The 27,120-nt window shown below is 42.4% G+C and overlaps 1 protein-coding gene across 7 annotated transcripts in view; it reads left to right on the top strand.

The window, feature by feature from the left end:
• The window catches only part of LOC122549114 (uncharacterized), a 226,083-nt gene that overhangs the window by 168,671 nt on the left and 30,292 nt on the right, over nt 1-27,120 (top strand). For 5 of the 7 annotated variants that reach the window (XM_087986363.1, XM_087986362.1, XM_043688409.2 and 2 more), the window contains one exon: nt 19,210-19,306. The exons of 1 other annotated variant lie outside the window; for it this stretch is intronic. In XM_087986363.1, coding sequence (XP_087842489.1) covers nt 19,210-19,306 — 97 coding nt within the window. Of the gene's footprint in view, nt 1-19,209; nt 19,307-19,929; nt 20,004-27,120 lie in introns of all 7 variants that reach the window. One more of the 7 variants, XM_087986364.1, reaches the window with a different exon arrangement.

Here is a 27,120-nt window from a genome sequence, read left to right as displayed (position 1 = left end):
TATCCCGCTGACTGTGCCAAATCTAAACTGATCCTAGACACAAATGCAGCTGCTGGTTTATTTCAAGTCAGCAAAAGGGACACAACACTCAGAGAACTTGTTTCTCCAACTCATAGTTTAGGCTACATGTTTATATGCCTTACAGTCATATTAGATACCTAAATATTTCAATTATCATAGGATTACAGGAAATACAAAATGATTACAATCTTTCACAACTCACAGAAACGGTCCCAGTGATTTGGAAATTTAAAACTCAAAAGCCATTCATCTGCTCTATTCTCTTGTTTCTCTGCATGCTAGCATGTGGTGCTGGGAGTAATTTTGAGATTACAACCTCTTGAAATCTTGCTGCTTAATCTGCTGTCTCACTCCCTGAATTCTTAATGCAAGACTTCATCCCTCAATCTAGCAATATTATTGGAACAAATGTATACCATAACCTCTGTCTTATCACCCTTTCTCTTTTGGATGTCCGTCAGCTGCTCAGTAACAATTTCAAATCTAACACCAGACACAACATCCTGGAATCATATCTGCAAGCGTGGAAATGCCTGACTGTTCACCTCATTAATGAATCACTTATCACTGTTGCTCCTACTTTCTTCTTTCTTCCCTCCTATATAGTCAGCCTCCCTATATAAGACTGCATTCCCTTGAGGTACCAGCACTCTTCTCAGCTTCCAAAACAAGAAAACATTTCTCTTTGCCTGGTGATCATCTATTCACTCCTTTCTTCCAGTACCCACCCCAGTTGCAGTGTGACCATTTCTGTAAACATGCTATTTGCTTACCTCCAAAGCTTGTGAGTGTGTCGATGTCTTCAGCCATTGCTCATGCTCTCACACCCAGCGCTCAAGGTTGTGCATTCTTGAGTACCAAAAAGATCAAAGATTATGGGAGATATGTACAGTTGAGGTTAAAATCAGAGCAGTCAGGATATAATTGAATGGAAGAACAGGCTTAAAGGGCCTGAGTGGCATACTCTTGTTCCTTGTTTGTATATGTAGGTAATGTGGTTTGACTGGAGTAGCTTGAACTCTGGTTTCATTACAATGCATCTGCTGGGCTGAGAACTTTGTGTTCTAGGATCCTGCAGGAGATCCCTCATTTGCAAACTGCTGTGTAACTAAACCTGAGTTCTGTACGTTCTGAGTGTACATCAGAGGCAAGTCCAGAGCACCTCAGGTGGCTCAACTGTTTGGGGACGAAGGAGAGGAAGGTCATAGAAATAATCGTGATAAGAGATTTAATAGGTAAGAGGGGCAGATAGGCATTTCTGAAGCACAGATGTGATTCCACAGTATGATGTTGCCTTCCTGGGGCTACGCCAAGGAGATCCTGGGCAGTATGGTGACTCAGTGGGAGCACTGCTGCCTCACAACCTTGGGCGACTGTTTGTGTGGAGTTTGCACATTCTCCCTGTGTCTGTGTATGTTTCTTCCAGATGCTCCAGTTTCCTCCCACAATCCAAAGATGTGCAGGTTAAGTGCATGCTAAATTGCCCATAGTGTTCATAGATGTGTAGGTTGGGTGCATTAGACAGGGGTAAATATAGGATAGTATATTATGGGGAATGGGTCTGGGTGGGTTACGCTTTGGAGGGTCAGTATGGACTTGTTGGGCCAAATGGCCTGTTTTCACACTATGGGGATTCTATCTATGAAGTCATTGGGCAGTTGCGCAACATTCTGATAGGGCAGCATGAATAGTCAGAGATTGTGATTTATGACTGTACTAATGTCGTAGGGAGAAAAAGAATTGAATTGTGAAGGTAATTTTAGAAAATAAGGAAAAAAAATTATTAGAGATCTCAAAGGTAATAACTACCAGATTGCTCTCAGTGCTGGTGTGAGGGAGAATAGGAATAGAATAGCGCATTCAGGTTTAGGAAGCTAAACTCAACAGGGCCTATGCCAAATATAAAGAAAGCATGAAAGAACACAAGCAGGGAATTAGGAGAGTGAGAAGGGGCCATGAAATGACCTTGGCAAGTTGGATTAAGGAGAATCCACAGGTATTCTATATATTAAAAACAAGAAGGGAGAAGATGGGACAACTCAAGGATAAAGAAGGGAACTTGTGCTTGGAGGCAGAGGATGTGAGTGAGATCCTAAAAGAGTACTTTGCATCAGTATTCATCTGAAGAAGGATATGGAGGGTAGTGAGATTTGTGTGCAGCATGCTAATAGGCTGGGACATTTTGAGATGAAGAAAGAAGTGATGTTGGGTCTGTTGAAGAGCATGAAAGTGGATATGTCCCCAGGACCCAATGGTATCTTCCCCAGGTTATTGAGAGAGGCAAGAGAGGAGATTGCTGGGGCCTTGACCAAAATCTTTGTGTCCTCACTAGCCTGTGGAGAGGTCCTGGAGAACTGATGAGTAGCTAATGTCGTTCCTCTGTTCAAGTAGGGAAATAGGGACAATCCTGGAAACTATAGACCATGAATTCTGACATCGGTGGTTGGGAAGGTATTGGATGGAATTCTCAGGGATGGGGTTCACGCGCATTTGGAAGGATATGGCCTAATTAGGGACAATCAGCATGGCTTTGTCTAGGGCAAGTCACGTCTTACTAACTTGGTCGAATTTTTTGAGCAGGTGACGAAGGTGATCAATGAGGATAGAGCAGTGGAGGTTGTCTGTGTGGATTTTAGTAAGGCTTTCGACAAGATCCCACATAAGCTCTTCCAGAAGATTAAGATGCATTGGATCTAAGATGACTTGGCTGCAAGTATTCAGAATTGGCTTGCTCATAGAAAACAGAGAGTGGTGGAAGGGTGTTTTTCAGGCTGGAGGTCTTTGACTAATGGTGTTCTGCAGGGATCTGTACTGGGACCTCTGCTGTTTGTGATCTATATAAATGATTTGGATGCAAATGTAGATGGCTGCGTTGGTAAGTTTGCAGATGATACAAAAATCAGTCGATAGTGAAGAATGTTATCAAAGGATATAGTGTGGTATCAGTTGTGGATATGGGTGGAGAAATGGCAGATGGAGTTTAATTTGGGTAAGTGTGAGGTGCTGCTCTTTGGGAGATTAGATGTAAGGAAAAATATACAGTTATTGGCAGGACCCTGAACTGCATTGATGTACCTAGGGATCTTGGGGTTCAAGTCCATAGCTCCCTGAAAGTGGCCACTCAAGTAGATAGGATGGTTAAGAAGGCATATGGCATGCTTGCCTTTATTGGTCGGGGGATTGAGTACAAGAATCAGGATGTTGTGTTGTGGCTTTATATGACTTTAATTAGGCCACACTTCGAGTATTGCGTTCAATTCTGGTTGCCACATTACAGAAAGCATGTGTTGGCTTTGTAGACTGTGCAAAAGAGATTTATCAGGATGCTACCTAGATTAAAGGGTATGAGTCAAAAGAAGAAGCTAGATAAACTCTGGTTGTTTTCTCTGGAGTGGTGGAGGTTGAGGGGATGCTCGATAAAAGTCTACAAAATAGATAGGGTTGACAGTCAGAATCTTTTTGCCAGAGTTGAAATGTCTAGAACTAGGGGGCATGTATTTAAGGCAGGAGGGGTTAACATTCAATGGAGATGTGAAGGGCAAGTTGTTTACAAAGAGACTGGTAGGAGTCTGGAATATATTGCTATGGGTAATGATGGAGGCAGCTATGATCGGGACATTTAAGCGACTTTTAGATAAGCACATAAATGTGCAAGGAATGGAAGGACATGGCAGGCGGAAGAGATTAGTTTAATTTCGTATCATGTTCGGCATAACATGGTTGGGCGAAGGGCCCGTTCCTACACTGTAATATTCTGTGTTCAATTCAAATCTGTATATGGTGTATCACAGAAAAAATTAGATTCTGAGACAAGGCAGTTTGGAACTTTGTGTTCTGTCAACCACATATAAATACAAGTTTTGTTATTTTGAAAAAGGTGAGTGATTTTCAATTTACGCCATCACAATAAATGATAACATTCTCTTCTAATTTGGAGGTGCTGGTGTTGGACTGGGGTGTACAAAGTTAAAAAATTACACAACCACCTGATGAAGGAGCAGCGCTGCAAAAGCTAGTGCTTCCAGTTAAACCTGTTGGAATTTAACCTGGTGTTATGTGATTTTTGACATTCTGTTGGCTTCCTTAATAATTTGCTAAACCTGCATACTAACCTTTTGGGGTTCATGCATGTGGACACCAGATCTCTCTGCCTCCTGTAGTTCTGCAATCTCTCATCATTCAACCAAAATGCTTTTTATTCTTCCTGCCAAAATGACCATTTTCACATTTTTAGGCTGCTTATATCCTCATCAACAAATTTGGCAACCACACATTTGATCCCTTCATCCACATCCTTTATTAAAATTATGAATAGGTGAGGCCCCAGCGCTGATCCCTGTGGCACTCATTATATCTACCAGCCAGGAAAAGACTTTCATTCCTAGTCTGTGCTTCATGTTAGCTAGCCAATCTTCTGATTCCCCTTTATCTAAATCACATAGAGTTATAGATCCCTATAATATGGAGACAGGCCCTTTGCCCCAGACTTCTCCAAAACATCCATCCACGCTAACACCTGCACTTGGCCCTTATCCTTCTAAATCTTTCCTATCCGTGTATTTCTCCAAATGCCTTTTAAATGTTGTTAATGTACCTGCCTCAATCACTTCACTGGCAGCTCATTCCATAAGCATATGACCCTCTGTGTAAAAAAAGTTGCCGATCAGGTTTTCTTTTATTCTTTCTTCTCTAACCTTAAACTGCAGCCCTCTAATCCTTGATTCCTCAACACTGGGAAGAAGACCTCCTACCATCAAGCCAGTTGTGTATCCAATTTGTCAGCTCCCCCTGGGTTCCATGTGATCTAACCTTCCAGAGCAATGTACCATGTGGAACCTTATCAAAGGGCTTACTGAAATCCATGTATTCTATGGAAAAGTGAGGATTGCAGATGAAGGGCTTATGCCCAAAACGTCGAGTCTCCTGCTCCTCAGATGCTGCCTGACCTGCTATGCTTTTCCAGTGCCACTTTTTGGTTCTATATAGACTATGCGAAAGTGAGGATTGCAGATGCTGGAGATCAGAGTCAAGATTAGAGTAGTGCTGGAAAAGCACAGCAGGTCCGGCAGCATCCAAGGAGCAGGAATTCCTGCTCCTCGGATGCTGCCTGACCTGCTGTGCTTTTCCAGCACTACTCCATATAGACAATGTCTACCACCCTGCCCTCATCAACCTTCCTGGTCGCTTCATCAAAGATCTCTAAAAAACTTTGTGAGGCATGATTTCCCATTCATAAAGCCATGCATGGGACTATTCCTAAACCTAGTCTTTCAAAGGCGTGTATATCTTATCTCTCAGAATCTTCTCAAGTAGTTTACCAACTGTGGAGCATAAATTGGGAAGAGATGTTCTCAGGGAAATGCACAACAGAAATGTGGAGGTTATTTAGGGAGCACCTGCGAGTGCCGGAAAGGTTTGGGATAGTCAGGTGAAAGAATCTTGGATGACAAGAGATGTGGAACAGTTGTCAAGAGGAAGAAGGAAGCTTACTGAAGGTTGAGGAAGCAAGGATCATACAGGGGTCTAGAGGGTTACAAGATAGCCAGGTAGGAACTGAAGAATGGACTTAGGAGAGCTCGGAGGAGACATGAAGAAACCCTGGTTGGAAGGATTAAGGAAACTCCAAGGTGTTCTACACTTATGTAAGGAACAAGAGGATGGTCAGAGTGAGCGTAGGGCCGATCAGGGATAGTGGAGGGAACTTGTGCCTGGAGGTCCTTAATGAAGACTTTGCTTCAATATTCACTGGTGAGAGGGATCTTGTCATTTGTGAGGACAGTGTGAAAAGGTCTGATATGCTCAAACAGATTAATGTTAAGAAGGAGGATGTGCTGGAAATTTCGAAAAACATGAGGATAGATAAGTCCCTTGAGCCAGACGGAATATATCCAAGGTTGGTTTGGGAAAAGAGGGAAGAGATTGCGCTATGATATATGCGTCCTTACTGTACACTGGAATAGTGCCAGAAGAATGGAGGGTGGTAAATGCTATTCCCTTGTTCAAGAAAGGGAATAGGGAAATCCCTGGGAATTACAGACCAGTCAGTCTTACGTCGATAATGGGCTAATTATTGAAGAGGATTCTGAGATTTATGATTATTTGGAAAAGCCTAGCTTAATTAGATATAGTCAACATGGCTTTGTGAGGGGCAGGTCATGCCTCAAAAGCCTTATTGAATTCTTTAATGATGTAGCAAAATACATTGATTAAAGGTAGAGCAGTGGATGTGATGTAAATGGATTTTAGCAAGGCATTTGATAAGGTTCCCCATTTTAAGCTCATTCAGAAAGTAAGGAGGCATGGGATGCAGGGAAATTTAGTTGTCTGGATACAGATCTGGCTGGCCCACAGAAGACAGGGTGATAGTAAATGGAAAGTATTCAGCCTGGAGCCCAGTGACCAGTTTTGTCTCCTTCCATAACTGTTTTAAAATTAATAGGATTATGGTCACTGGTTCCAAAGTGCTGCCCCCACCCATCACCTTAGTCACCTGTCCTGCCCGATTTCCTAAGTTTGCCCTTCCCGAGTAGGATAATCTATATACTGGTTGAGGAAACTTTCCTGAATGCACTTAACAAATTCCATCCCATCTAAGTCCTTGACACTATGGCAGTCCCAGTCGATGTTAGGAAAATTAAAATGACAACGCTATTGCTCTTGAAAGTCTGTCCAGTCTCCCTGCATATTTGTTCCTCTAATTCCTGTTGACAATTTCAGGGCCCATAGTGCAAACCCAATAACATCACAATCCCCTTCTTATTTCTTAGCTCCACCCACAAAGCATCATTGACTGGTTCTTCAGTTATTTCATCTCTGATTAATGCTTTGATACTGATCTTAATCAAAAATGCAACTCCTCCTCCCCACTTTTCACCACTTCTGTCCTGCCTAAAGCACCTGCACGCTGACACATTAAGCTGCCAGTCCTGTCCCTCCCTTTGCCATGTTTCTGTAATGGCTATAATATCCCAGTCCTATGTACCTATCCATGCCCTGTGTTCATCAGTGTTAACCGTCAGCCCTCTTGCATTGAAATAGATGCAATTTAATCCAACAGGTATTTTTTGTTCCCTGTCATGTTCCAGCCTCACTTTACTCTTCCTGATTAGTGTATCTCCTTCCAGCCTCGCGCTTGCCTCCCTGCTATTGAGGATCCCACTCCTCTATTAATCTACATTAAACCTTCCCTTGTAGCACTAGCAAACCTGGCCATCAAGATATTGGTCCCGCTGCAGTTCAGATGCAACTGTCCCTCACATGTTACCTCCTTAAGTAATTCCACTGGTTTGATCAAACACAATTTCCTTTTTACAAAACTATGTTGACTCTGGTTGATTAGCTTTAACTTACATCTCACTGGCCTGCTAATATTTTCCTTTTTATAAGTTTCTAACCTTTTCCTTATGACATACTAAGCTAACTGCACTGGAGTTTCCTACTTTCCCTCCAGATTGATTACACGAATTACATTTTTTATCTTCAAATCTAATAGGATCTTACCAAACTTTAGGGATTTTTAGAAAATTAAAACAGAGGGCAGCACAGTGGCTCAGTGGTTAGCACCAGGTACCTAGGTTCGATTCCAGACTTGGATGACTATGTGAAATTTGCATGTTCTCACGTGCCTGTGTGGGTTTCCCTCAGGTGCTCCAGTTTCTTCCCACAGTTCAAAGAAGTGCAAGTTAGGTAGATTGGCCATGCTAAATCATCCAAAGTGTCCAAGGATATGCAGGCAAGGTGCATTAGCCATGGGAAATGAAGGTTTACAGGGATAGGTTGTCACTGGTTCTGTGAGGGATGCTCTTTGGAGGGTTAGCTGAATAACCTGTTTCCACACTGTAGTGATTCTGTGATTCAGTGTATTAATTATCTTAGTAGCTGCTGCTTTTAAAACCATATGATGAAGCACATTAGCACCTGGGCATTTGTCATCCCCCAGAACAAAGAAGAGTATAGCACAAGAACAGGCCCTTTGGCCCATCAAGACTGTGCTGCCACATGATGCCCTTCTCTAAACTGAAAAACATGTGCCTCAATGCCATCTGTATTCCTCTATTTCCTGCCTATTTATATGTGTCAAGTTAACATTGCTCTTAAACATTGCTATTTATCCACCTTTACCACCTCCTCTGGCAGCAGATTTGAGGCACATATACCCTCTATATAAAAAAAATTGTCTCTCACATCTTCTTTAAACTTAGCCCTTTTTTTACCTTAAACATATTTCCTGTGGTAATTGACATTGCAACCCTTGGGGGAAACAAGCATCCAACCATCCATTCTATGAATTTCTGTCGTAAGTTTATACAGTTCTATCAGGTCGCCCATCCATTTTTCAATGTTCAATTGAAAATGAACCAAGTTTATCCATTCTCTCTTCATATCTAATACCCTTCAAACCAGGCAATATCATAGTGAATAATTTCTGTATCCTGTCCAAAGCCTCAACATCATTCTGATAGTGGGACGACCTGAACTATTCCAAATGTGGCCTAACTAAAGTTTTATACATCTGCAATATGGCTTGCCAATTTTTATATTCTATACCCTAAACATTGATGGCAAACATGCTGTATGCCTTCTTGGCTGCCTTATCCGCTTGTGTTGTCACTTTCAGGGAATTGTGACCTGGACATTTAGATTCCTCTATGCCACTCATGGATCTCCCATTTACTATTTACTTCCTTCCTCTGTTAGATCTCCCCAAATGCATCACCTCATGCAGTAATCAAGGTGCCACAATTTGCTTTAGCAAGGATAGGATTGTTAGTTTTTAAAAAAAAATCAACCACTGTTTCTTATTCTAGTTGCTACCCAGTGATCATGAATGGAAAGTGTATAATCAAAACTTTTCTCAGTGGTACAGTGGCGGCATGGTGGCCCAGTGGTTAGCACTGCTGCCTCACAGCACCAGGGACTCAGGTTCGATTCCAGGCTCAGGCGACTGTCTGTGTGGAGTTTGCATATTCTTCCGGATACTCTGGTTTCTTCCCACAGTCCAAAGATGTGCACGTCAGGTGAATTGGCCATGCTAAATTGCCCATAGTATTAGGTGCTTTAGTCAGTGGGAAATGGGTCTGGGTGGGTTACGCTTCAGAGGGTAGGTATGGACTTGTTGGGCTGAAGGACCTGTTTCCACACTGTAGGGAATCTAATTACTACTGTAACATGGATGAACACAGTTTGCATCATACCTTTGTCAAAATTATGGTAATGAAAGGAGATTTAACAGAATTCATGTTATACATATGTGGAAATCGCATGTGGTTAGAATCTTATGTTTGTCATTTATATAAACAGTTTGGATAAAAAGTCAGGAGGCATGGTTAATAAGTTTATGGCTGACACCCATATTGATGGTATAGCAAACAATTAAGAAGGTGATTTGAGATTACAAAGGGATTTGGATAATAGCAGGTAAAACAAACAAGGGCAGGACTTATACAGTTGAACAAAGAGACCAAGGGACACAGGTACTTCTAAAGTTGTGTCACAGGTAGACAGGGTGGTTAAGAAGGCATTTGGCTTACTTGCCTTCATTGCTCAGACCATTGACACAGGATTTGGGACTCATGTTGAGGTTGTATAGAATGTTGGTGAGACCGCTTCTGGAATACTGGGTGTAGTTATGGTTGCCCTGCTACAGGAAGGATAATATTAGATTGGAGAGGGTTTGGAAAAGATTTAGAAAATATATTGTTGGCACTGGAAGGTTTGAGTTGTATGCAGAGGCTGGATAGGCTGGGACTGTTTTCATTGAAGCATAAGGAGTGACCTTATTGATATTTTTAAAATCATGACGAGCATAGATGAGATCAATGAAAAAAGCCTTTTCCCCTTTGTAGGGGAGTTCAAACCTAGAGGGCATATTTTTAAGGCGAGAGGAAAAAGATTTAAAAGGGACTTTGGAGGCAAGTTTTTCACACATAGGGTAGTTCATATTTAGAATGTACTGCCAGAGGAAGTGGCAGATGCAGGTACAGATACAGCATTTAAAAGACATTTGAATAGGTATACATATATAATATGGGCCCTTTCCTAGTTGTGCAATCTGTATTTTGTTTCAAGAATCCTCCTGGATGTACCTAAAGATTCTGCACCATCCAAGCCACTGGCACTGAGTCCCAGTGAACACTGGGGAAATTAAAGTCACCCACACCACATCTCTGTTGTTTTTACATTTTTTCATGATCTGTTTACATATCTGTCACTCTATTCCTGCTGGCCTTTGGTATAACCTTTGGTATAACCCCGTCATAGTCATATAACAAATTTGGAAATTTGGACAGAGAAATCACAAGTGGATCTTAATTCAGACAAATGACAGGTAATGCATTTTGAGAGGTCAAATGCAAGGGGAAAGAATACTATAAATTGCATTGGAGTATTGATTTACAGAGGGATTATGGAGTCCAAGTATATTGCTCCCTGAAAGTGGCAACACAAAGTGGTAAATAAGGCATGTAGCATACTTGCCTTCATCGGTCAGGGCATTGAGTAAAGAAGTTGGCAACTCATGTTGCATTGCATAAAACTACAGTTAGCCCATAATTAGAGAATTGTGTATAGTTCTGATCGCACAATTTGGAAGGATGTGGATGCTTTGTAGAGGGTGCAAACAACGTTTATCAGGATGTTGCCTAGATTGGAGTGCATTAGCGATAAAGGGAGGTTGGACAAACTTCATTTGTTTTCACTCAAACTTCAGAGGCTGAGGGATGACATCATAGATGTATATAAAACTGACCTGGACAGTTGGAGTCTCTTTGCCAGGGTTGAAAATGTCAAATCCTAGGGGGCTTAGGTTTAAGTGAGAGGGGGACAGTTTAAAGGAGATATATGAGGAAAGTGTTTTTTTCATAGGGGGTCGTACATGCCTAGAATGTACTACTAGGGGAGGTGGTAGAAACAGATATGACAGCAATGCTTAACAGGCAGTTCGACAGTTAGGAACAAGCAGAGAATAGAAAGATATGGACCATGTGCAGGGAAATGGGATAAGTTTAGATTAACATCATGGTTGGTGCAGAAATGTTTAGCGAAAGAGCCTGTTCCTATGTTGCATTTGTTCTGTGTTCTAAGTTCCAAAGCTCCTGTTTAAAAGGGCCACCTCAGTACGGTGGGACTTTGTCCCAGACATATCAGCCTTTAGGAAAAAGTGAGGACTTCAGATGCTGAAGATCAGAGTCAAAATCTGTGGCGCTGGAAAAGCACAGCAAGTCAGGCAGCATCTGAAGAACATAAGCCCTTCATATTTACTCTATGTCAAGAACCAGTCACTGACATCTTCCCTAAGCCTTCCTCCAATCACCTTAAAATTATGCCCCCTCGTGATCGCCATTTCTGTCTTGGAAAAAGCCTCTGATTATGCACTCTATCTGTGTCTCTCATCATCTTGTACACCTCTATCAAGATGCCTCTATCCCTTCTTTGCTCCATTGAGAAAAGCATTAGCCCTCTCAACCTTTCTTCATAAGACAAACCCTCCATTCCAGGCAGCATCTGGGTAAATCTCCTCTGCACCCTTTCTGAAGCTTCCACATGCATCCTATAATGAGGTGACCAGAACTGAGCACAACATTCCAAGTGTGGTATTCTAACCAGGGCTCTATAGAGCTGCAGCATAACCTTGCAGCTCCTAAAATAATGAAAGTCAACCTTTGTCTTCTTAACAACCCTATCAACTTGTGTGACAACTTTGAGGGATCTATGGACGTGGACCCCAAGATCCCTCAGTTCCTCTACACTGCCAAGAATCATGCCTTGAACACTATTCTGCATTCAAATTCGACCTTCCAAAATGAAGCACTTCACACTTTTCCAGGTTGAACTCCATCTACCAGGATTCAGCCCCGTTCTGAATCCTGTCAATGTCCCGTCGAAATCTACAACAGCCCTCCACACTATCCACCACTCCACCAACCTTTGTTTCATCGGCAAACATACTAACCCACCCTTCCACTTCCTCGTTCAAGTCATTTATAAAACTCACAAAGAGGAGAGGTCCCAGAACAGATCCCTGCAGAACACCACTGGTCACCAAGCTCCAGACTGAACACTTTCCATTTACTACCACCCTCTGTCTTCTATGGGTTAGCCAATTCTATATTAAGACAGCCAAATTTCTCTGTATCCCATGCTTCCATACTTTCTGAATGAGCCTACCATGGGGAACCTTACCACTGCTCTACTTTCATGCTTCTATCTTCTACTGTGAAGACTGATGTAAAGTATTCATTTAATTCCTCTGCCATTTCCTAGTTCCCCGTTTTATTTCCTCAGCCTTATTCTCTAGGAGGCCTATGTTCACTTTTCGGAGATGCCGGTGTTGGACTGGGGTGTACAAAGTTAAAAATCACACAACACCAGGTTATAGTCCAACAGGTATAATTGGAAGCACACTAGCTTTCGGAGAGACGCTCCTTCATCAGGACAATCACCTGATGAAGGAGCGTCGCTCCGAAAGCTAGTGTGCTTCCAATTAAACCTGTTGGACTATAACCTGGTGTTGTGTGATTTTTAACTATGTTCACTTTGGCTTTTTTCTTCCGTTTTATATATTTGAGAAAGCTTTTGTCTGTTTTGTTATTGATTGCAAGTGTACCCTGAAAATGTATTTTCTGTCTTTGTTATTGAGAAAATTAAAAGACAGTTCTCACTGGAATGTGTCTTTGTTGTGAGCCATTAACTATTTTCTTAAATGTCTGTCATTGTTCTTCAACCATCTTTGCTGCTAAACTTCCCGAGTTGACTCCAGCCTGCTGTGCCCTCATTTCATTTGTAATTGGCCTCATTTCATTTTAGCACAGTTGTTTCTCAAACTGATAGCTGAATTCTACCATGTTATGGTCACTGTTTCCAAGGAGATCTCTTATGTTGTTCCAAAGAAAACCACCCGAGCTTACCTAATTTCTCCCTCTCTTCACCCGAGCTGGCGGCACGGTGGTTAGCACTGCTGCCTCACAGCGCCAGAGACCCGGGTTCAATTCCTGCCACAGGCAACTGTCTGTGTGGAGTTTGCACGTTCTCCCCGTGTCTGCGTGGGTTTCCTCCAGGTGTTCCGGTTTCCACCCACAGTCCAAAGATGTGTAGGTTAGGTGAATTGGCCATGCTAAATTTCCCGTAGTGTTAGGTGAAGGGGTAAATGTAGGGGAATGGGTCTGGGTGGGTTGCTATTCGGAGGGTCGGTGTGGGCTGGTTGGGCTGAAGGGCCTGTTTCCACACGGTAAATAATCTAAATCTAAAATAAAGATAATACTTAGGGCGGCAAGGTGGCACAGTGGTTAGCACTGCTTCCTCACAGCGCCAGAGACCAGGGTTCACTTCCCGCCAGGCGACTCTCTGTGTGGATTTTGCACATTCTCCCTGTGTCTCCTTGGGTTTCCTCCCACAATCCAAACATGTGCAGGTTAGGTGAATTGGCCATGCTAAATTGCCCGTAGAGTTAGGTGAAAGGGTAAATGTAGGGGAATGGGTCTGGGTGGGTTACGCTTTGGCGGGTCGGTGTGGACTTGTTCGGCCGAAGGGCCTGTTTCCACACTGTAAGTAATTTGTAAGGTAATCTGTAAGGTTCATAGCTAAAGTACTCAATACAAGACAACATACTGGTGAATCTCCTCTGCATATCCACCAGTCCAAGTACATCGTTCCCAATATCCGGTGACTGGAAGTGAGCACAGTATTCCAGCTATGCCTGAACCAAATTTCTGTGGAACTCCAACATAACCTTACTTCTCCAATAAAAACTATATTTGTTATGATGTGGAGGTGCCGGTGTTGGACTGGGGCGGACAGTGTTAAAAAATCACACAACACCAGAGCTTCGAAAGCTTGTACTTCCAAATAAACCTGTTGGACTATAACGTGGTTTTGTGTGATTTTTAACTATATTTATTATGCTTTTGATTGACTTTTGTTGTTCTTTAAAACTTTCACACATCACTGGCCTACCACAAACCTTTGCCACATTATATGTTTATTTTTTCAATCTGATGCTGTTCTTGTCTACCATGATTAACATAATTGGCTTATCCCTAAAAGCATCCTTCTTTTACAATGGAATTTGTCTTTGCTGTGGGCCATGAATAATTTTCTGAAATACCCATCATTGTTCTTTGCTGCTAAACTCCTATTCCAAGCCGTTTCTGTCATAATTCCTTTGTAATTATCCTATTTAAGCTTAGCGCAGTTGTTCCTGACCGCTGTTCCTCCCACTTAAACTGAATACTACATTCAACTACATTCTGCCACTGTTTTTGAGGGGATCTTTTACATCATTTATTAAACCTGCATTATTTAGAAATCACCAGTTCCAAAATAGCTTGATCCCTCTGTGGATCCACCATATATTCTTAGAGTCATAGAGATGTACAGATAGAAACAGACCCTTCGGTCCAACCCATCTATGTTGACCAGATATCCTAACCTAATCTAGTCCCAATTGCCAGCACTCGGCCCATATCCTCTAAACCCTGCCTATTCATGTACCCATCCAGATGCCTTTTAAATGTTGTTAATTGTACAGTCTCCACCACTTCCTCCAGCAGCTCATTCCATAATGCATGACCCTCTGCGTGAAAAAGTTGCTCCCCCCTCGGTCCCTTTTAAATTTTTCCCCTCTCATCCTAAACCTATGTCCTCTAGTTCTGGAACTGTCCCAGATACACTCTATGGATTTTTCCTCGTGATGTCCTCTGCCAAATTAATTATCCAATCTACATGAAGATTGATATTACCTATGATTAATGGACTTGCTATGTTTGGTACTCATTATGTCCAATTTATTGTTTCCCTGTGTTGGCTTGTATAGCTACTGTTTGGTAGCCTATACACCACTTCTACCAGTGTCTTCTTTCCCTTTGTCAATGAACAGCTATTTATATTGTGAGCCTTGTTTAAAACTCCAAGAAGGAGCAGGCAGTTTTTTCCGGCAGTATTTACAGAGCAGGATTTGAAATATTTCTACAGCATTACATTTCCTCAATTCAGCAAAAAACCGGTCCATTTGAAGTCTGTACTGAGTTCACATGATCCTGCTGGGTTCAGGATTCCCACATTTGTGAATCACATCTCACCCGCTTTCTCCTGCCAGCAAGAATCTATGAAATGAAAGCTGTGTTTGCAGATATAGGAGCAGGCGACGGCCTTGTGATATTATTGCTGACTGTTAATCCCGAGACCTAGATTCGAATCCCACCACGGCAGATGGTGGATTTTTATTTCAGTAAAATGATTCAGTGTACTTTTAGCTACAGTGCAAACCTCTGTGAAAATGCAGGCTCAGTGAGGCTGATTCTTGATTAATGGTTGAGCTAACAGTCCTTTAAGACATTAAAAAAGGGAGAAACTTTCTCAGAAAGAATAGTGCAGAATACTGTTCCCAGTGTGAAGTCTTATTTTCTACTACATTTTACTGCTGGTGAAAATCCATCTGCTGGTGTAGATATATTTTTGTGAAATCAATGTCAGTGTTGCACATGATCAACAGAAAAACTAAGGATCTTATTACTTGTTATTCTTAATTCAAGCTCCTTTCCATTTTGCATCTGGGCGTATTTTTCATTTCTTTGCAGGATATGGCCTAGGCCAGCATTTAATACCCATCCCTAATTACCCTTGAAAAGATGGTGGTAAGCTGCTGTTTGAACAACTGTAGTCAGTGTGGTAAAGGTACACTTCCGTGCTGTTAGGGAGCAGAAGTAATTCCAGAATTTTGGTGCAGCGACAATAAAGGATCAGTGAGATAGCTCCAAGTCAAGATGTTGTGTGACTTAAAGGAGAACCTCCAGGCGTTGGTGCTCCTATGCATCTGCCCTTCTAGGTGATCGAGATCATGGGTTTGGAAGGTGCTGTAAAAAGATCTTTGGTGAGATGCTGCAGTGCATCTTTTCTGTGGTGCACACTACTACCTCTATGGTGCTAATGGTGAAGGGAATAAATGTTCAAGTTGGTGCCAGTTAATGGGCCATTCTGTTCTGAAGAGTGTTGAGCTTCTTGTGTGTTGATGGAGCTGCACTCATCTAGACAAGTGGGGAGCATCCCATCATACTCCTAAATTGTGCCTTGCAGATGGTGGACAGACTTTGAGGAGTCTGGAGGTGAGTTATTATTGCAGAATTCCTAGCTTTTATCTTGCTCTTTAAACTGAATTTTTGGTTCCTCTATGAAATTTTACTTGTCTGAAATGTTTGCCTTTGGAATAGTTACGTGATGCAAGCAGAATTCTGAAGTATTGTGTCTCAAGTGCAGTGAAGCCTTGATGGTGTTAAGTGAAAGAATTTGGGCATAAAACGATAATGTCATTTAGATAGAAAATTGACTGATCAATGTATTTGAATATTTCACATTGAAAATACCTTTTTTTAAAGAATCGAAAAGCTTGTGGTGGAACATAATTCTGGTAATTGTGTGTAAATCTGAACTGTTTTTGTTAGTGTTTTGTGGTGCAATCGCAAAGTTAATATTCAGAACAATATTTTCTGCATTTCATAAAAGAAATAGTAACTAATATTTCATTTTCCAAACAAAGCTAATCATTAAGAATAAGAATTCCATTTTTCCAAGGGTCTCAGATGAAAGGAGGATAGAGAAGGTTATGAAATTATTCCCTTTTTAAAATATTGCATTGTAATCTGAAGAGTTTCTGGCAAGAAATTTATATAAAACGAACGCAGGGAATTCTGGAGAAACTCAGCACATCTGGCAGCATCAGTGGAGAGCACCAACATGTCTCCTGCCCCATAAGAGGATCGAACATCCTGGACCACAACTACACAACTATCAAAGACGCCTATCACTTTATCTCCTGTTTAGATAGCAGAAAATCAAATCACAACGCTCTGTTCTGCCTCCCAGCTTACAAACAGAAGTTGAAACGGGAAGATCCTTCACATAAAGTAGTACAATGCTGGTCCAAGACAGCAGAACAGTGTCTCAGGAACTGCTTGGAAGCGATGGACCGGACTGTATTCAAGTACTCAGTGGAAAATCCAGGTGAATATGCCACCGCATCACAATTTCATTAGCAAATATGTGGAGGATTGCATGCCAACGAAGTCAATGTAGGTGTTCCCCAATTAGAAACCTTGAACGAACCGGGAAATCCACTCTGAAGACCAGGTGTGCAGCATTCAGGTCGAACAATCCAGACCTCTGCAGAAAATCCAGATATGACCTCTGCAAAGCTATCAGAGATGGCAAGAGGCAGTACTGACCAAATTAGAGGCCCAAACCAGCCATATGGATACCCGCTAGGCAATGCCAACTCAATGTAACAAGATACGAAATGAAGCAGAGCAAGATAGCAGACAAAAACATAACTCTCTCTGATGTGCTCAATGCTTCCTATGTTCGGTTCGAGCAGAATGCCAGTGGCGCAATGTCACCTACCCCTACAACTCCAGATGGACTTGTTCTCTCCATCACTGTTACAGACATCCGTTCGGTTTTCCTGAGAGTCAACCCAAGGAAAGCGACGGGCCCAGACGGGGACTGTGCACTTAGATCCGAAACGGACCAGCTGGGGGAGGTATTCACTGACATCTTCAACGTCTCCCTCCTACAAGCCAAAATCCCCACCTGCTTCCAGAAGACCGCAATTATCCCAATCCCAAAGAAAGTACATGCAACGTACTTTTATGACTACCGCCCAGTGGCTGTGACCCCATAATCATGAAGTGCTTCGAGACGTTGGTCATGGCCTCCCAGTCTGCCTCGATCCCCTGCAATTTGCCTACTAGTGAAACAATAGCAGATACCATTTCCCAGCCTTGCACTCATCTCTGGAACATCTAGATAACAAGGACACCTATGTCAGACTCCTATTCATCGACGAAGCTTAGTTTAGAGTGGTGCTGGAAAAGCACAGCAGGTCAGGCAGCATCCGAGGAGCAGGAAAATCGACGTTTTGGGCAAAAGACCTCCTATCCATTGACGTCAGCTCTGCCTTCAATGCCATAATCCCTTGCAGATATCAAAACTCTGACACCTAGGTCCCGGCTCTGCCTTCTGGATCCTCAGCTTCCTGACCCATAGACTGCAATCAGTAAAGATAAACAACTGCACCTCCTCCACGATAACCCTCAACATTGGAGCCCCCCTAGAATGTGTTCTCAACTCCCTTCTGTACTCCCTGTACACCCACAACTATGTCACCAAATTCCGAACGAGTTTGTTGATGACAGCCATCCTACCATGGTGGGATGGCTATCAGACAACAATGAGTCAGAATATAGGAAGGAGATGGAGGGCTTAGTGTTGTGGTGCAGTAATAACAAGCTCTCTCTTAATGTCAGCAAAACAAAAGAACTGATCAAGGACGTCAGGAAGAAAGAAGGAGAACATGCCCCTGTCTACATCAACGGAGCCAAAGTTAAGAGAGTTGAGAGAATCAAGTTCCTACTGATAGTCTGTCCTGGTCTTCCCACATATATGCGACGGTCAAGAAGACACAACAACTCATCTTCCTCAGACGGCTTAGGAAATTCGGCATGTCCATAAAGACCTCACCAGCTTTTACTGAGGCACCATAAGAAACATACTATCTAGGTGCATAATTGCCTAGTATGGCAGCTGCTCTGCCCAGGATCGGAAGAAACTACAGAAGGTTGTGTGCATAGCCCAGCCAACTTCCCATTCATGAACTCCATTTATACTACTTGTTGCCACGGAAAGGCTACCAACATCATCAAAGACCCCTCCCACACTGGTGATGCTCCCCCGCAATCTCTTCTGTCAGACATAAGATACAACAGCTTGAATACAGACACACGAACAGGTTCAAGAACAGTGTCTCCCCAGCATTATTAGCCTGCTAAATGAATGCTCTAATTTCAAATCATGTTGATCTTGCTAATGTTAATCTTGCTTTGCACACCACCTGTGCAGTGTGACTTGTATGCCTCACTCTGTCTAAGCAGCCTATGATCTGTATGTCCTTGTTTGCTATGTTCTGCCTGTACTGCTTTTCAGTATACTTAGGTACACATAACTACAATAAATCAAATCAAATCAAAATGGAGTTAATGTTTCGAGTCTGGCATGACTGTTCTTCAGTTCAGAACTTGGACTCACCAGATCTGCTGACTTTCTCGAGCATTCCACCACCCACAGTATTTTACTTTTGTAAGCTATTTATGTATCCTTATTGGAGAAGCTTCACCTTTATATTGTTCAATTCTTGTTTATTAGAGACATTCTGAAATTTAAACCGCTGTCCAACGCAATTACTATAACAGTAATCACTGGAGATTACTATGATGAACAGCTTCCTGAACATTTGAATAAGGTAAGGGCTACATTGTAATGAATCGTTGGTGCTCCGGTTTCCTCCCACAGTCCAAAAAATGTGCAGGTTAGGTGAATTGGCCATGCTAAATTGCCCGTAGTGTTAGGTGAAGGGGTAAATGTAAGGGAATGGGTCTGGGTGGGTTGCTCTTCGGAGGGTCGGTGTGGACTTGTTGGGCCGAAGGCCCTGGTTCCACACTAAGTAATCTAATCTAATCAATCCTTTTAACCTGCTGAAGATCAGAAAAACTATTTGAATTCAGGGTAGAAGTCCGTTTGGACTTGTGTAATAATTTATATGTTTATGCAATACTTCATACAACAGCAAATAAGTGGCAGGGTTGTAAGGCAATAGTCTCATTAAAGGATGATGTGGTGATCTGAATTTATTAAGAGTATTGTAGTGATTGGAACAAGATCAGCCAGGTGGACCTCTCAGAATATAAATTCTCTGATTGGGGCTGTTAACCTGGTCCAAACAAGGAATCCTGGCTGACAGATATAAACAGGAGGGTCAGGCTTCTGTTCACTTCAGGAGTCGGCTCTGAGCTAGCTGGGTCAGTGTCGTGTGCTATGCACATGTAAATAAAGGGTGAATGAGTGATGGTATATTGGCTTTCACAGAGTTATTTCAGTGGCGACAAGAGGAAAACGCACCCCTGAAGCGATTTGCTCGCAACAATTGCCATTGAGTTGGGGTAAGTATTTCTGGAAACATGCTGCTATTTGGGAAGGTTGACTAGTTCGATCCTGCCATCGAAGACCAGGCCCAGTACGTGGAAAGAATGCATTATTTTTAGCAGCAAATTACATTGTGGCAGATAAAAGTAATAAATAATTCTCCTGACTGCTTGTGGATCCACAGCTTTTTCAGTTATTAAAACCCTAATTTACTGTAAGTGGCTGGATATTCAAAGCTTTCAAGAATTGATGGATTTAGCCGAGGATTATTACAACCCCAAGCCACATCTAATTCTGAAACTATTGGTTTTACTTGGCAGTTTGAGAACCAGGAAATCCATATTGTGATTTTTGCTGAGGTTAAGACGACTGCCAGAGGTATGTGTTTAACCCACATGAGATGCTGAGAGACTTGTTGTAGAATTAATGATGTGACCATGCAAAAGCATCTAATAACTGAAGCCGAGCTGGACTTCAAACGGGCAGTGCAACTGGCTTTGTCATTCGAAAATGCTGCAAGTGGAGTATCTGAGTTACAGATTATTCTGATGAATGGGGACACCCTCACCAGACTGACTGAGCTTGGGGATCACTACTTGAGTGAAGGCAATTACTTAGCTTTACTCAGGACATATCCTGAACAGAGGGACTTTAGGTCAGCCCACGCCAAACCCAAAACAAACTGAAGCCTTGGCCAAATGATTAATCTTTTCTCAAGGATCTGTGCAGGCAGGCCATTGTAGTTGCTGGCAGTTAGCAGACTTGAAACAGCAAAAGAGTCCCACCAAACTTAAATTGAGTAAAATAACTCATAGGCTGGTACCCAGGAGACTGCACATCCTGGAAAGTCCACCTCCAACTGGTTTGAAACAGTTAAGATTACTCAGCAATATCCAAATCAAACCATTCAAAATAAACATCTGTTTATTTGGTCACCCAGTTCTAATAGAGGTTGATATTGTATCAGTGATTGCAGAACCAGTCTTTACCAAGATTCATTCTCCAATCCTTAAGTGTGCGCAAGACTTTGGCCAGCCTGTGAATCTATACCGAGGAACTACTGCAGGTTAAGGGACAACTTCAGTTCCAGTGCCTTATGAGAAGCAGCTGGTTCAATTACCACTGATTGTAGTAAATGGCTCAGGCCCAGTCTTAGAGTGAAATTGGTTGAGAAAGGTTCAACTTGATTGGCTCAACATTCTTCAATTTAAAAATGGCTGCCTGACTGAGTCCCAGTTAAATATGCAGAAGATTTTCAGAAAGGTCTTGGGACTATGAAAGGGACTAAGATTACCTTACATGTTGACCAAGAACCAGTTCCACTATTCTGCAAGGTCTGCCTGGTGCTATTTGCCACACAGTCAAAAGTAGAGGCAGAAATCAGGAAGCTGGAAAGTGATGGAAACATCAAATGTAATAGTTTGCAGAATGGACAGCACCAGTCACACCATCTGTGAAGCCAACAAGTTGGTTTGCCTTTTTGTGGATTTCAAACACATTGTAAACTGTGTTTTGCAGCTCTCCATAGAGGACTTGTACGCAAAACTGGCTGCCCTTCATAAAGCTGGATATGAGCCAAGCACACTTGCAGTTTCGAATAGATGAGGATTCCCAGAAGTACGCTACAATTAATACCCAGAAGAGTTTGTACTAATATACAATATACTTCCTTTTGGGTTATCATCAGCCTGTACCATTTTTCAGTAGATGATTGAGAATATTTTACAAGCTCTACCCCAGTTCACCATTTATCTGGATGACATGCTAATAACTGGGAAGGCTAATCAAGTGCATTGAGAGAACTTGGACATGGTGCTTAAGTATTTCTCCAAAGTGCGTGTCTGCCTTGGAAGGGACAAATGTGTGTTCTAGGCACCTCAAGTGGGCTACAGAGTCGACAAGACCAGGTTACATCTGTTGGAAGACAAAGTAAGTTGGAAGACAAAGGTGCCCCAGCTCTCATGTCTGAACTGGAGCTTAGGTCTTCCCTTGGGTTGGTGAATTATTACAGAAAATTCATACGTAACCAAGCATCCATCCTGGCACCCTTACACAAGGATCGGTCTTGTAATTGGTCCCATAGTCGAGATGTAGACTTTAAGGAAGTGAAAAAGCAGTTAATGTGCCAAGGTCTTGGCACATTACGATCGCATACGATCTCAACGGAGATGAACACCCAACAGCATATGCTTCCCAGACTTTGGCAAATGTCAAACAAAGATATGCCCAGAAAAGGAAGGTTTGGCGGTCATCTTCAGTGAGAAAGTTCCATTAATACTTTTATGGAAGTAAATATATAATAGTAATGGACCACAAACCCTGCTAGGGCTATGTAAAGAGGATATGGTCATGCAGCCACAAGAGAGTCTGCTTTGGTTTTAAACTTTATGGCTACCCTTCCGGCCACCACTGACAATATCAGACTGTGGACACAAAAAAGATCCTGTCTTGGTGTTATGCAGTGAATAGAGTAATTGTGGTTTGGGAGAAAGGAAGTTAGAATTTGGTGTTTGTAAAATTGTAAAAAGTCGGTAGGGACGGGGGGGTGGGCAAAGGGATGGTTTCTTTAAAAGATTATGCTTCTTTTCAGTGCTTAGAGTTAAAATAGATGTCCATGAGCAGCTTTAAGTTTGCAGGATCAGGGAGCACCTGAAGTGAAACGTTTGTCTTGAAAGGCCATGCCGTTAGCAAGCCAATCAGCAGTTTTTTTTAATCAAGACAGCAAGTTTTGAATTTAACTCATCAGTTTGAACCAAGCACCTAGATATCATAAACCTACTAAATTTAAATATGATGGCTTTCACAACATAGGACTAATCCTATTGTAAGAAATTTTTGTCATCAAGAGTATAAAAGGACGGGACAGTTAGACAAAGACCCCAGAGTTAACTGTCATCTGCCAGAGATAAGAGTCCTTAACTCTAGAGAGACCAATTGACTCTCTCAGCCACCTGTATATGACAGCAAGCATCATAGAACAGTACAGGACAGAACAGGCCCCTCAACCTTCAATGTTGTGCCAGTTTTTTACCCTGCTCTAAGATCAGACTAACGTACAGACCCTTCATTGTACTATCTTCCATGTGCCTATCCAAGTGTCCATTCCACATACCCACCACACTCTCTGTAAAGAACCTACCTCTAACATCTCCCTTAAAAACCTTCCTTCAATTACCTTACAATTATGCCCCCGAGTGATAGACATTTCCACAATGGGAAATTGTCTGTGGCTATCCACTTTATCTATGCCTCTCAACATCTTGTCCACCTGTGTCAAGTCACCTTTCATCCTCATTGCTCCATTGAGAAAAGCCCTAGCTCCCTCAACCTTTCTTCATAAGACATGCCCTCCTGTCCAGGCAGCATCCTGGTAAATCTCCTCTGCACTCTCTCTAAAGCTTCCACATCTTTCCTGTAATGAAACAACCAGAACGGAACACAATATTCCAAGTGTGGTCTAGCGAGCGTTCTGTAGAGCTGCAGCATAAACTCAATCCCCTTGCTAATGAAAGCCAACACACCAATACGCCTTCTTAAAAACCCTATCAACTTGGGTGGCAACTTTGAGGGATCTACGGACATGGACCCCAAGATCCCACTGTTCCTCTTCACTGCCAGGTATTCTGCCTTTAACCCTGTATTCTGCATTCAAATTCAACCTTCCAAAGTGCACAACTTCACACTTTTCCAGGTTGAACTCAATCTGCCACTTATCAGCCCAGTTCTGCAACCTGTCAATGTCCTATTGCAACCTACAATAGTCCTCCACACTATTCACAACTCCACCAAACATTGTTTTGTCGGCAAACATACTAGCCCACCCTTCCACTTCCTCATCCAAATCATTATAAAGATCACAAAGAGCAGAGGTCCCAGAACTGATCCCTGTGGAACACCACTGGTCATCGAGCTCTAGGCTGAATACTTTCCATTTACCATCACCCTCTATTTTCTATGGGCCAGCCAATTCTGTATCCAGACAGACAAATTTCTCTGCATCCCATGCCTCCTTACTTTCTGCATGAGCATGGGGAACCTTATCAGATTCCTTGTAAAATCCATGTACACCACATCCACTGCACTGCCTTCATCAATGTTTTGTCACATCCTCAAAGAATTCAATCAGGTTTGTGAGGTAGGACCTGCCACTCTCAAAGCCATGCTGACTAACTTTAATTATACTATGATTTTCTAAATAATTATAAATCCTGTCTCTCAGGATCCTCTCCAATACTTTGCCCACCACTGACATAAGACTGACTGGTGTGTAATTCACAGGGTTATCCCTTTTCCCTTTCTTGAACAAGGGAGTAGCATTTGCCACCCTCTAATCATCTGTCACTACTCCAGTGGACAGTGAGGACACAAAGATCATCACCAAAGGTGCAGCAATCTCTTCCCATCAGACCCAGGGGATTTATCTGTCATTATGCATTTCATAATTTTCAGCACATCCTCCTCCCTAACATTAACCTTTCTAGCTTATCAGTCTGTTTCACACAGTCCTCACTCGTGTTGAGGTCCCTCTCAGTAGTCAATACTAAAGGAAATCCCCTACTTCCGACTCCAGGCACAAGTTCCTTCCATTATCCCTGATTGGCCTTCCCCTCTCACTGGCCATCCTCTTGTTCCTCACATAACTGTAGAATGCCTTGGGGGTTTTCCTTAATCCTACCCGTTAAAGCTTTAAAGACAGAAAAAGGCATTGCAGACATAAGAATCAGAGGATTTTTTCCTGACAGAAGAACGACAGAGGAGGCACAGAAATGACAGAGAAGACATGCACATAATTAGATTCTTGTTTTATTTGGGAATAGTTAGCTATTAGAAGGGCTTTTTTCCATTGGTTAATAGTTTAGTTCATTTGTTCACTGGTGGAGTTAGATAAATGAATTGTTAATTGTTGATTTTAATGTGAGTGTCTTGTTTAATTGCTAGAAGTTGCTGAAAAGCAGGGCGAGGCGCTCCCCTTCGGATATTTTGGTTTTCATTCTCAGAGGGGATCAATGTATGTTTTATAATACTGGTGGTGATGGGGGAAACAAAATGGCCATCACAACCAGAATATCCAGACCTAGTGAGACTAGATCATCATTGATGACGGCATATTGTTATACGGAGCAAGGATAATTGACCCGAGCAAAGATTGCCGCCAGATACTTGATGAACTCCACCAAGCATTTCGAAATTAAGATGTTAGTGATGTCTAGTGGCCAGGATTGGATGCTGACATAGCCGCTTTGGTGGGGCAATGCCCATAGTGCCGGTAAAGACAATCCTTACCACCAGCAACTCCCCACATTTATAGAATGGCCGGGTAAACCATGGATTTTGTTACACGTTGACTGTCATGGGCTCTATGTTTTTAGTCATTGTGGATGCCCACTCAAAGAAATTGCACATGCACGGAGTTCATTCGTCAAACTTAAGGACGATGATTGAAAAGTTGCAAGTGACTTTTTCAGTACATGGACTCCCAGAGGTGTTTATCACAGACATTGGGCAATCATTTACCAGTAGGGAATTTGAGTATATCCTAAAGTCAAATGACATTTGGCATGGAAGGATAGCTCTATACCATCCATGGTTCAATGGTCTGACGGAAAGAGCTGAAGGCAGGCTTAAAGAAGCAGCCTACAACTTCACTTGATACCAAAATGTCCCAGTTTGTGTTTGATTATAGGATCACCCCTCATGCAACTATAGGGACAGTTCCAGCAGAGTTGCTAATGGGGAGAAGACACCACACCAGGTTAAATCTGATTTTCACAGACTTTGGAAAAGGTACAGGGTTGAAACAACATCAGGAACACTAATACTGGATATACAACTCTAAGCGAGTGAGACAGTTTAATTCAGAGGATGAAGTTTAGCGTCGAAACCTCGAACCAGGGGCATGAGTAAGAGACATAGAACATAAAACATTACAGTACAGTACAGGCCCTTCAGCCTTCGATGTTGCGCCAATCTGTCATCTGAAGCCCATCTAACCTACACTATTCCATGTACATTCATATGCCTGTCCAATGACGACTTAAATGTACTTAAAGTTGGCGAATCTACTACCGTTGCAGGCAAAGCATTCTCTTACTACTCTCTGAGTAAAGAAACTACCTCTGACATCTGTCCTATATCTATCACCCTTCAATTTAAAACTATGCCCCCTCATGCTCGCCATCACCATTCTTGGAAAAAGGCTCTCCCTGTCCACCCTATCTAACCCTCTGATTATCTTATATGTCTCTAGACCATCTTACATGGTCAAGATGAGGCCAGGTCCCGTGATGTACAATGTTCAGGTTAGAGAGGTGGTCCTGAATGAGCATGTGGACCAAATGAAGGCTGTAATCTTGCAAATTTGGCAGGAGCAAAACATATCCGATCCATCAAACCATCCAGCAAGGCTGTCAGAACCTGTGAGTTCACCCCTCTGCCTAGTCGAAGAAACCTCGGAGTCTGAGATGGATATGACAGATATCACAGTCTTGATGTCATTACAGCCTGAAGATTCATTTTGGCCGAGATGCCGTGGGCGTGAGAGGTAGACTACAAGGCAGTATCCGAAGCGGAGTCAGAGGAACCAGACCTTGTGTGAAAATGCTCTGGGGAAACTATAGGGAAAAGAATAGGCCTCCTTAGAGGGGTAGAGATGTAGTGATTGGAATGAGATCAGCCAGGTGAACCTCATCGAATAAGTTCCTCGATTGGAGATGTTAACCTTGTTCAAGTTTGTCCAACCTTTCCTCATCACTTATACCAAACCAAGCACTGTCCTGGAAAAGCTTTTATCTATCCTCGACAAAGCCTCTACATCCTTTCGGTGGTATAATGATAAGAATGTGACCAGTCTAAATTCTATACAGCTGCAACATGACTGGCCAGTTTTCATATTCTTTATTCCAACCAGTGAAGGCAAGCATGCCATTTGTCTTCTCAACCACCTTATCCATTAGTGTTGCCTCTTACAGGTCACTGTGAACCTGTACATTTAGATCCTTCTGTAGGTTAATGCTTCTAATGGTTCTGCCATTTACTGTATACTTCCTTCATGCATTAACCCTTCCAAAATGCATTATCTTACATTTATCCAGATTAAATTCATCTGCTGGTTCTTTGCCCAAGTCTCAAGCCCAT

Source organism: Chiloscyllium plagiosum, unplaced genomic scaffold (assembly GCF_037043375.1).
Source record: "Chiloscyllium plagiosum isolate Xiang-an unplaced genomic scaffold, Cpla_swu_hap1 HiC_scaffold_4, whole genome shotgun sequence".
NCBI lineage: Eukaryota > Metazoa > Chordata > Chondrichthyes > Orectolobiformes > Hemiscylliidae > Chiloscyllium > Chiloscyllium plagiosum.
Note: the sequence above shows the minus strand (reverse complement) of the source record. Positions and strands in the feature narration are given on the sequence as shown.